General features: G+C 28.8%; 1 protein-coding gene across 3 annotated transcripts in view; it reads left to right on the top strand.

The window, feature by feature from the left end:
* The window catches only part of LOC113394578 (sodium/hydrogen exchanger 9B2-like), a 45993-nt gene that overhangs the window by 989 nt on the left and 31829 nt on the right, over positions 1–13175 (top strand). The window contains exon 1 of one of the 3 annotated variants that reach the window (XM_026631937.2): positions 5668–5881. The exons of 1 other annotated variant lie outside the window; for it this stretch is intronic. Coding sequence is in view for 1 of the 2 variants with exons in the window: in XM_026631936.2 (XP_026487721.2) it covers positions 10086–10088 (3 nt within the window). In the remaining variant the exon portion in view is untranslated. Of the gene's footprint in view, positions 1–5667; positions 5882–9998; positions 10089–13175 lie in introns of those variants that run through there. One more of the 3 variants, XM_026631936.2, reaches the window with a different exon arrangement.

The raw sequence follows: 13175 nt of genomic DNA on the forward strand, positions 1-13175 counted from the left end.
ATTTACATTCATCATCTATATTCAGGAGCCGAAAATATTTATGTAATTTTCTATTTATATTGTTACATATCTATTTTTAATACAAAATGAATGTACAAATTGTAACTCATATTATACACATTGAACGTACTATCGTGTATCGTTCAAACCAGGGATGTTACGGAGCTCCATAACTGTAAACAAAACCATAGGATATACGAAATAAAAATCTATCCGAAGCCGTGACTGGTACCGATAAAAAAAAGTTTTTATAATTTTATTTTCGCAGTGTTATACTTAAAAAGAGTAGCGAAGTGTTTTAAGGCAATTTTTTTCTATGATTATACTTAGTACCATATCAATCTTCAATTCTCTTTTAAAAGTTCTTAATATTCGTAACTGAAACGAATCCGGAGCAATCGAAGAATTCGAAATAATTTCGTATCCGTATCTGCAACCGGTAAAATATTATTCATATATCCGTATCCATATCCATAACATTCCTAGTTCATAATATATATAGCTATAATATATTCCAATCGAAGAAAGTATAAAAATAAACAAACCTTACAGATTACAATTTGCTAATAGCTCAGCTATAGTGTAGACTATTTAACACTTGTTGACTAATATATATTTATTCATGATACAACTACTACCTACATCCACTTTAGTTTTGCATATTTACCAAAGTTCCGATAGCAACTTGGTCGGCGCTCAAAACGCCATTTTTCACAAATCCATTATCATAGATTATACAGTCAAGCTTACCAATGGTATCAATTCAATAGGCTTCAATTCAATATTATATATAAATAAATACTCCTTACACATATTACTTAGTATAATTACACTGATGGTCTATTAATTAGCAGACGCTACTATTATTAAAAGTAAATATGTACATGTGATCAATATAACACACAATCTTGACTCAATATATTATACATCTCTTCATTAGACAGTTGAAGACAAACTGTAAGCTAATATTTAGTACTTAATTAATATGAAACACCTAACTAAGAGTATACACTAAGACAAATACATATTTAACATTATTACTATTTATTAGTAGAATATTATATTACAAGTATGGTAGCATTTTCTAAATTATATATTTGCGAAATGATAAAAAACTATTACAAACTTATATTAGTTTAATTTGTGCTTTAAATTCATCTTTAGCTTGTCCTAAAAAGGAGAGGAGGTCTTAGCCCGACAGTGGAATATTTTTATTTGTTTTTCATAAAATAAGGAAACAACAATCTATCAACACAATTATCATTATAAAGAATTCGTCTTTTGTCTTTTATCTCCAATCATGTGACAACCTGTCGATTTTATTTCGTTTTTGTTTACAAAATATTCGTGTGATAATATTCATAAAATTTTCAACTTGTCTGTTTAAGGCTTATTACAAATAATTTTACAGCTTGTATAAACTAAGATTTAGTTTTTTTCCCAATTATATGGGTATTATATTTTCTGACAAACAAGATTTTGAGTGCCTTACTAATAAATATTGGAGGTAGTCGGTGAATAGTTACTAAACAATAGGCTATCATTAATTGTATATATGTGAATTAAAATATAATTAATGTACATATGCAAATAATGACAGCACCTCCAAGTAACTATATCCGTTCTAATATTAAGATAGCGATGTTACTCTGTCTGTTACCTCTTCTCGCTTAAAGCGCCGAATGGATTTAGATGAAATTTAGTTCCGAGGAATGACGTAGGCTACTTTTTTATATATTTGCCCCTAGAGGAAAAATATCGGTGAAGGCTTGTATAGTTTAAAATTTTATAAATTTCACGCGGATTATGCCGTATATTCAGCTAGTACTTATACAAAGTGTATAACTAACTATTCTTGTGCATGCTGCGTGCGTCCAACGTTTAAAACTTACAAAAGGGATAATTGTAAATAATTGTATTTGTTTATAAGTTATATAAATATTGTTTATACATACATTTTTATAATATATATGTATAATAATAGGTATTATCTGTCGTATTTTTGTGGCAATTAGATTGTAACCACCGGATTATAAAAAAAGGCAGGTGGACTGCGCCGAACGTTATAGTGAAGCAACAAAAGCGAATACAAAATCAAAAGCGAATGGAAATTCCCGAAAAAGCACAGTGATCATATTATTAGGTCCTATATATCAACATAAATTGGAGATCAAGAGTTCCATTTTGCCCTTTGAACACATAAATATGTATGGATGTTTAGCTAGAGCTCGAGGAGAAGGTTTGGAGCATATTCTATCCTACTACTCCAAAGCGGGTTGGTGGATACATATGTCACAGAATTTCATTGCAATTAGACACATGCAGGTTTTTCTTCAACGCCGAGCACGAAATGAATTATAACACAAATTAAGTACATGAAAATTCAATGGTGCTTGCCTGGGTCTTAACCCGCAATCATCGGTGAAGTTCGCCATCTTGTCTCTTACCACAGACCCAACTCGGCTCTTGGTTCATTATTATTGCCCTGCATTTCCTTTCATCACGCGTTTATTTAAATACATCATAATAGTTCTAAAACGACCGATTCGAATTGCAAAGTGTAAGAGGCAACATTCATCAACATAAAGCGCTTAAAATTAATATGTTCTTTATTCTGAAAAGGATTAGCATAGCATTACTTTATGAAAATTAAACTAAACTACATCCGTTATAATTATTTCCCATTTTTTATAAAAATGCATAGTTCATTGTTTAACTAAACTAAAAGCAAAGATTTACTTACCCATGCAAAGTCGAGAAACTTAGTTAGTACTTAGTAAAGAAATTTGTTATAAAATACGTTATTTATTTTTTAAATAAATCTACACAAACTATGATACCGTTTAGTTCATTATAATGTAAGACAACTGTATGTTTCAATGACAAAACATTTTTCATTGTGAGAGGCGCCGTGTTAAATTTTAGGAATTCGTTTGTATTATAAATGCGTATTATATATAATTTGTGTCTTATAATAATTTCACTTGAAATGGTTTTTTGTAAAACCCCCTTATCTAATATAACGTCAACGTACTTGTCAGAATTAAAGCGACCGTAGACTAAAGCCTATATCGACAGAGATTAAATCTCAAAAACAATTTAATAGATTGCTCGATTGCATGCATGTCAAGCTAATTCCGACTGAATTGCAGGCATAATAACGCTTAGTCTGTTATAAGCCTGGCTACTTGATGTCTCTTAGTCTTTAGATTTTAATCACAGTCGCATATTCTTCTCCCACTTTTCATCTTCTGATTACTTAGAGTATATTATCTAAATATATAAATTTGAAATTATATATTTGAAATCGAGTGAACAACGGCCGTGTACCAAAAATATATGATATATACAAATTAAATGCGGTCACATCCAAAAACTTCTCGTCTTTATAGATCTATAGTATAAAATAAATAATTTAAAAAAATTCAATATCGAACAATCGCTTGCGAAATATTCGCATCTATATCATATATCTACATATATATACATATATCAAAAAATTGTTTGATGATTTTTGTAATTATCATATCAGTTTTTGCTTCACAATAGTAATTCTGCAGTTTCTGCAAAATGCAATGCAAGCACAGCTTTCAAAATGATTATTATAAATAATATCATCGCTTAGTTATTCTGATTAACACGAGTGCCTGTTGTAAAGTTCTTAACATGGTACTTCTCTATTGATAATCCATCTCACTTCATATTAATCTCAGACAGATAACAAATGTCGCGAGAGAAATCTAAATTTTATAAGATTAAACATGTTGTTTTTTTAGAATTCTTTATCAAGTAATTCAATAAAAGGCAATGGCCACATCATCACCTAAATTGATATAGGACCATATTCTCGTCTCTGAGAAAATTTAATTATTACAAGAATTATAATATTGACTTTTACAAGAACAGATACCCAGACTGACTTCGTACGGGTATGTTAAAGGCTTAGTAAATATGTTTATTTATTGTATAAACTTATGTTAGCAAATATTACAAATCAATCAGTATCAGCCATTATCGAGCCAATCTTTCCATTCGTACCAAGTCAGGTTAAATACATCATAATGCACGCCCTCAGTAATCTCGTTTATGTTTTTTTTGTTTTAATTGCATCACTGAATTTACGGAACCTTTGATAGTAATGGCAAATATTTAGAGTTGCATGTACTTTATTTTAAAAATAAAATGTTATATATTATGGTAATATATTTTATTGTACATAAAAGAATATAATTGCAGACGTTCTTATCACAACAAGAGCTATCTGTATCAGACATACCTTCAGATAGAGATGAGGTGTACACATATGAATACAATTACATATATATATAATAGGTGCTCATCGCTTATTCTACCCCTAAAAGCCATTACTTAGTATTATTGTGTTTCGGTTTAACTCACCCTTACAATTACATTAACTCACTCAATACTCACTCACAAGGAATATTACTTGGTAGCCCCCAAATATAATATTTTCGTACAGCGCAAATATATATGGGCAGTAGTTTTCTTTCTGTTTTCCATTTGCCATCCCATCCCGTATGATAAATTATATTTTTTTTATTGCGTAGTGGGCAAAACGAGCACATGGCTCAGCTGATGGAAAGTGATAGATTGTACAATTATGTATCTTTAAGACAATTTGGAAATCAACGAAAGCCTTTTTTCTCACCAATACGTTTATACGACTACGTTATAGCCTTTAGGAACAGCTTGGCTGTACCAACGACAGCGTCATCCTTTCCTTCCGGTCCTTATAAGAAACTGGCTCCTACATACAAACAGTTCTAATATGTATTGTACACATTAATATGTAAAATTAACATGTATTTATTTAAAAAAAATAAGAAATATTAATGTATTAGATTATAGTATTAGAGTCGTACACGAAAATACAGTAAATCTTTTACAATAAAATAAACAATACATATATTTAAAAGTCCTTTGCATAAATTTTATTTATTTAATTATATTATTTAATTTTATTACTTATTTATTTATTTATATAATTTTATTATTTATTTATTTAAATATTAAAAAATTGACATTTAATTTGTGTACAATTGTTGCATTTTTATATTACTATTTGTCGGCCGCGGCTTCGCTCGCGTTTTAAGATTCGTCAGATGTTAGCTATAAAAAATATTAACAGATTATTAAAATTAAGGTTGAAAAACAACCAATCACATCTTTCTTTAACATGTTACTTATAAAAGTTTAATTAAAGCCATCTCTTCATTTAAAAAAATAATAATCGTTGATTGTAATATAAAAGTATTTTTTTCAAAAACAAACCTACTTTTAATTCTTTTATATCAAACTAACCGTAATTTAATCGGACCTCGCTTTATCACATCAAAAGTGTGTCTCAAACTGTCAGGAGCTATCTGTTAACCATTAGTCTTTAAACAATCCTTAGAAGAAATAAAGTTTCTATATCTGTCATATGATCTGAATCAATGATAGAAATCTTTCGACGGAATATCACAATACACATTAGTTTACCATTTAACGAATGACGTAGACCTCGCTTTCCATAAAAAAAACACCGTAAAAAATGAAATACCCATGACGATATAGAATGTCTCGCTTATTGTTGCCACGTAGGTCACTGAGTTCTCTCGGTGCTGTCGCCGCTGACAGTACTTCGCTGGTCATTTCAGTGCCGTGCCTCATCTCGCCCTTATCCCTTATCTCAGGCACTTGAGCCTCGTGACTCGAGGACCGCACTTACACCTGTCTTTATTATTTGTTTCATACGTTATCGACATCAGCGACCGATTTAACGCATAGAGTGCAATATATTCTACATAGTTTTGCTAATGTTGACGAATTTAACCGTTAGTATTACGTAGTGATCAGTGCCGCTGAATATTTATTTACGGTTCGTATCTTCAATGTCCATTTTTAATAAGAATTTAACTAGCTAAATTAAGTTTAACTAAATTGATTATTAATACTACAACTAGTTTTATAAATTTTAGGTTATATTTAAATAATTAAATTAGTTAATTGCTTAACAACCTACCCTTTATTAAATCTTACTTTATTATAATTTAATTTACTAACTTTTTTTTTTAAATACTAAATATAAAGATATTAAACGTTATAACTATATTTTAAATTTAAATATTAAAAGTTTCATTACATCTAATATCCCGTTACCGATTCCCTGGAAGATAAATTTACAATACCCTTGTCACCAGTGGAATGTTTCACGACGGGGTTTTAAATAATAATATATTCTTATATATATATTATAAATGTTTTAATTGCAAACGAGACATATTTTCAAATTTTTTTATCGTTAACGAATATTTATGTCGTAAATACAAGTATTATATATAAATACTTATTTTATTTTAGAAACTTATTTTTTAACCAACAAATAATCACATCAACGCATTAAATATATATTCACTGATTTGCCAAGATTGCCAGTAAATAAAATGTACCACATTATATAAAATGTAACCTGTTATAGATTATTTATTTGTCATTGTATTGTAAATTTTATATAATACGAATACATCCAAGGTTTAAATTTGTTATCAACTAAAACCTCATATCATTATTATAAAAGTAATTGTAATAGATTTAGATCCTTAAAATATAGTGGTCTTTGCCCAACAGTGCAGCAATAAACTTTAAAATTAAAAAAAGTAAAAACACTACTTGAATCAAAACATAATATTTTTAATATAGTTAATATTCTTGTCATAAAGTTGCTTCTATGTATATTTATTATATATCCCCATAGATATTTATGTGAAATAATATTTGTAACTGAAACCAGTGAAAAATAACAATCGTTAAATACAACAGTGTTATTAGCGGGACAGATAGAGTACTTTATAGCACACGCCGCGCCGCTGTCGACTTTATGAGATACCGTTTTTGTTCTAACTAAACTTTATTTTTCGTTTAATTTTTACAAGATAAAGAAACATGAAATATTTAAAAACTGTATTCAGTGCATTAATTCAAAAACATATACTCCTGTACTCGTTTTGAACAGAATCCTCTCTTTCCCTCGCAAATACGGGTATATTCAATTATTTCGAAATACCTGTATGGAAGATGAAGTCTTTACAATAACGATTTTGCGGGTTGGTTCCTCGCCTCCATACGGTGGGATACGGTTACGTATTCGAATGGAAGCTCTTAACATATTCTCTTTATGTGATAAAAATATTTTTTTAACATAAAACTCGTTATTTGCGGTCATCCTGTAATTTTCTTCGAAACACAGTACTTATATATTATCGAAGTTTGGTAAAAAAATTACAGTTAAAAAAATAAAAAGCCAAATAAATCGCGATTTTTATTTTTTGTCAATAATAGGGTACTAAAACGCCGCTTCACATTCGAGCTGTATGTTCGTCCGTAACGCAGTAAAAAGTATAAAATAATGTCATTTTAACATTATTATCTTCATTGCATATTAAACACAAAAGATATATCTTTGTATTCAATACCTCATAAACTTGTCGCTCGTTTATGTTCAATAACTAACTCAAATTCCATGGAACGGTTGGTTTAGATTTATTAAAAATAACAGATTTTTAAAGAATCGTAAACACATAGCTAAAGCTAATTTGTTTTATGTCTTTCCTTGTTACTAATTTTAATATATAGTCCTATATCATCAAAACAAAACAAGTGAACCCAAATGCCTTCATTATGAGATCGATCGGATTGTACCACGTTATTATACTGACATACTTGCATTGTTAAATCTGTAATTATATTTATATAATGGAATTAGAGTCATTGAACCTGTAGTAGGACTTGTCTCTTATTTATTAGGGGTATTATATATAGGTAATATAGGCCTTGGGTAGCCGGTTAAATCTGCCCCCTTTATTTAGGTATGGAATTGTCTGGGTGTGAAAGAAATTGTAAATTAATAAAGAAATATTTAAAAATGAAATAATATTTGAAGATACTTTTGGAAATATCAGAAATCCTTTTAAACATTTAATTAAATGTTATAAAAATATTATATATTATCTTATAATTTTTTTTATATATCTTCTCAATCAATCCTCTTATATATAATCTTAAAAAAAATATATTGTAAATATAACACAGAGCATTCCAAAAGTAACAATACTTGAACTTTAAGGGCTTGAACTACAATCTTGGGTTGGATGGCAAAGTTCTATAGGTAACCTACCTATACTTACCTAGAGACGAGTTTATTTACTTATTGTCGAAACTTAAACTATATCTTTACAGACATAAGACCATTTTGATCAGTGTTGCACTGTTTTTACCTACGTGTTGTAATATTTAAAATATTTACCAAGATTAAAAGAAAATAAATAACACATTTATTATAATGACGGGTAATTTTCTAAAATAGTTTACCAATAATATTTATACCACTTTCCATGTTTTTTGTTTTGTCAGATTTTTCTAATGGCTAAAGATTAAGATTAAAGAGTTTAATAGCGTTATTGAAAGCAATTATCGGTTGACATTTTTGCTTTTTACGAATCCGACTTAATACATATATATTTATAACCTTAATTCCTGAAGATAACATATTAGTTTCATGCAGCATTGGCCCACAGATGATATTTTGACACACGGCCCTCAAATGTATATACACTAACATCATAACTATTAAACAAACATCAAAGATATTTCGATCCGTTTGTCGTATTAAAAAAACTACACCTAAATATTAATTTTATTGTTATATATATGTAGTATTGATAATTTATTTTTAGTAAAAATATAATACTAGTTATCTTCCGCGACTTCACTCACGTTTTAGGGGTTGGTCGTCAAGTGTTGTGCTTAGGGTTAAAACTTACTTCATACCAAATTTAATCAAAATTGGTTCAGTGGTTTGGCCTTGAAAGAGTAACAGACGGAAAGATACACTTACATTTATACAACAACAACAACATTTACTTAGATACAAATTACTTTAGCATTTATAATATTAATATAGATAAGTAATTGTATAAAAATAATAAAAATGGAAATCTCGCACACAAGGAATTTTTCAAATCGTTTCATATATGATGGAGTTCTGAATTTACTCCTCGATGGCGCTGTCAAGTTCCATACCGATCCGAATAGCCGATAGCAATGTCAATTGCTATCACAACAGACACACAGAAGCAGGACAACTGCCGGGTTTTGTTAGTTATAATATAAAAATATTTAACAGACCGTTCTTAGTCAACGTTAACTATTTCTCAATACATTACCTTCAAATACTATTTGTCACGCAAAGATGTAACTCGGAACAAGTTCTGAATGCTAATTACCAAGGAAATTAAAAGTAATGATAAACTGATACCATTTTCCTATGTATATTTAATATTTGATCTATTCAATCAATTTTTCATGAATTACTTATTAAAATTAAAATAAAATAATAAAAGTGATTAAAAAATCTTGATGAATATACTTTTTTGTTCTTAAACCTTTGCCTAAATCATTTGTTATTGACGTTTTATTTATTCACGCTTATTACTTGACGGCCCTTAAAGATGCGTTTTACAATAATCATCAGTTTTTTATAGATTTTTTTATTTTGACAAATAAAACAACGTAATTACGAAAAACAAAATAATATGTGTAATTACGCCTAGGATGAAATAAATTTGGATAAGTATTATCATTTGCTTTCAATATATTTAAGGTGAAAGACACACACAAACAATCATCCTTATAAGCACATAAACTTTGTGATAACCCGAGTCGAAAAAAATTATTCTTAAAAAATCTATTGTATTACATTACACTTAAACGCGAAATTGTATGTGAAAAACTGCCCTTTTTTAAAATTATGTTTTACAAATTTAAAAAATATCAAGTGTGAATATTGTGAAAGATAGCGCTTACCTTTGAAACTCGATTATTTTCAATAACATATCAATTGGGATAATTGGCAGGGACAAGGCAAGCGTCATAACAATGAGCATCAGTGTGAAGCGCACATAACATTGTCATGTATTGAAAGCGTTGGACGGGATCTTCCGTGCGTTCCCAATATTTAATAAAAAAAATATTTCGGAGTGTATTGCAAACGGAACAGTGTAAAGTGTTACTCAGAAGCATACAAGATGGTTTGTTTTGAAACGTTTAACTATTACTGACCCGCATGCTCCCTGTATTTGTACTTAAACTTTAAAATGTACATTAAAATATTCTAATAAGTAAAGTGACTGTATCAAATATTGCAGTATTTTGACATAATACAAAAATTGTGGATTCAATTAGAACTTTTTTGACGAATGAAATTTTTCCTTATAATGTTAAAATTTGTTAACTTGTGTTAATATTTTGATCGTGACCACGCGGTAAAGCTGTGCATATGGATTGAGGTGCGAAGCGATAGATAAACAAAATAGGCATAAACTTTATTTACGATTTTAGTAACGTCTGGATCAGATTAACCTCGCTATTGATTGACGATCCTCGTGTTCACACATCACTTGCTTGAACCATGCCATATTTAATTACTGGAACGGGTTACGAGACAAAGGCGTCGGTATACAATTGCTAATTTAATCGTAGCTCTGCATGCCCCATCTTCATATGATTGAATGAACCAAAGATTCATCGTCAATTTACGTTTTACGAATGTGTACACAAAACCTACAGGAAATTTTCTATTTACACTTAATAAAAAAAAAATACTTGTGCTATTGTAGTAAATTATAGCCTTAGAACTTATTTTCAAAACAAACCAAATGAGCCAAAAATCAAAGGACTCGTTTGTAGCTATTAGAGTATTCCTTGTGTCATCTGATTAGTACCAACTTTTTTCGTAAAATTTCAGCTCAATAGGTTTGTGTGGAAATGGAATACCAATATTTTTCTCTCAACATACTACAAAAACAAACTCATCTAAAAATATTACAATACAAACTCGATATATATTCGCGTTTTGATATTTTTTTTATTATTAAGGAGTATATAAAGTTGTAACGATACTCTGCTTTGTAATTTCTATTTTTTAAAAGCAGTGTTTTTCTAAACAAATAGAACCCTATTTGGTATCGAAGAAGAAAATATACCTAAATTACTTTTAAGTCTGATATTTTATTTAAGGGTCGTTTACGTTTTTTGTAATTTGTATTTTACATGCGATTTCCGCTGGGTTTTTTTATCCCTCATGGATAAAAACCTAACATTTATTCCTTAACAATGAAATCATTTAAAAGTCATTTAATGCGTTTGGGTTTTTTTATGTAAAACACCATAAATTATTCTTTTGTCTTAGAAAACAACGTGTGTTTTTTTACTAAATAGTGTAAATAAGAAAACATTCTTTATTATTCAGAAACGAGTATTAAATAAAACATATACGTCACAAATCCTATGTGAGCCTATTAATTAATGCGTCAGTTTACGTTAATTACTGGACCTAATAAGATATCAATTATTTACCATCAAATAAAAAGACAACTCCTACATTTCAATTTAATATAATTATATTCACTATATTCAATATATTCAATTGTTCGGGGTATAGCCGTGGTCGCATGCTTGCTCTAATAAAATCCTTATAAACAGCAGACGATCAAGACGCTTCCAATAATTGTGTCATTGTTTAGTTATTTATCAAATTATGATAGATAGTTAAGAAGATACGCTCGAATGTATGAATAGCCTAATGAAATCATATACCCTCCGTAGTCGGATAATAAGTTGGATATGATCGTATTCTTACAAATGAATAGATTTGACTTTGAATAAAAAAATTCTGACCTGTTATTTATATATTCATGCATCACAATTAAATATTTTAAAAAATAAAGGATACATACAGTTACTCAATAGTATATAAATTATCTGTTGTGTTTACCTTGCGAAAATCAAAATTATTTTTTAAACAAAGATTAATTAAACAAAAAAAGAAATTCTTAAAACGACCTCGTTACAGTTATTTTATATTTATTATAATTTAAAATTGTAGAAACTTAATTTTTATCAGCTATTCTATTTGGTTACACTTAACATTGAAATATTGTTCAAGAATAATAATAATAAACTGAAGGACTTACTTGTGTCAAGTGCACAAACACACAAGAACTCGTTCAGGTAATATTTTATATAGTTTATTATATACCTAGAGGAAAAAATAATATACATGTTTTTTTAAAGAATTTTAAATAATATAATGAGCATGCAATGCCTTCTTGTTACGTTATAATTAGTGATCCGAATAGTAACCTTTGTAGTTTTTTTTTATATAGATTGAGTGCCAACTGTAGGCGTTACTAAAAATTAGGACACGGTCTTTGGTGGCATACCTTATATATATATATATATAGCTATATAATAAAAGTACTCCAAGCGGTTTAAAAAAAATCATCAAAATCCACAGATTTTCTATCACCGTTTGTTGTCAATTTAGAAGTTTTTTTCGAACGGGTATCCCTTTTTATTTTCTTTATTATGTGTCTTTATTCATTATAGAAGATATTCTATAAATATTTTGACTTTTATTTTGTCAATTGATCTTATATATAATGCCACTCTTAACGTCACTAGTCACCAGGTCATCTATAAGATGAACAAAAGCTAATTATAGTAATAGTAGGTTCTTGCTTATAGATCATCTTCGATTAATTTATTACTGACATCACTTCTTACATAAGAGGTATCTATTAATATAATTTTCCATAATAATCATATTAAAAATCAAAACAATTGTTATCAAGAGTAACAAGTTATAACTCTACAATTAATATTGTTTCAATCACATTACATTATGATAATCGGTTTTTGTAAGCACAATAATACTTCATTATGAAAACCACGTTATATTACAGTTGTTAAAACAACTGTGTATATAATAGAAAGTGTTTTAAAAAAACACCATCCGTCACTGAAACCTTTGGCTATAAAATTATTACATTGAGATTTTCCCAGGCATTTAAGATTTGTAATTTCAATGACTTATACGCGTATAATAAACAAACTAATTATGTATAATTATATTGTTATACAAGTTTATTTATTATACATAAATATTCGTATGATTTATTGAGAGATAACTCACACGAGTTTAGACTTTTTTTCATTAACTTGTGGAATCCGTACGACGCAGTTCTGTGCATCACCCCATACTGACGGTTTCAGTTTCTAATACTATGCCGATAATATGCTGGTGTTCTCATCGGGGGAGAACTTCGAAAGGACGA

This window comes from Vanessa tameamea, chromosome 4 (assembly GCF_037043105.1).
Source record: "Vanessa tameamea isolate UH-Manoa-2023 chromosome 4, ilVanTame1 primary haplotype, whole genome shotgun sequence".
Classification (NCBI taxonomy): Eukaryota; Metazoa; Arthropoda; class Insecta; order Lepidoptera; family Nymphalidae; genus Vanessa; species Vanessa tameamea.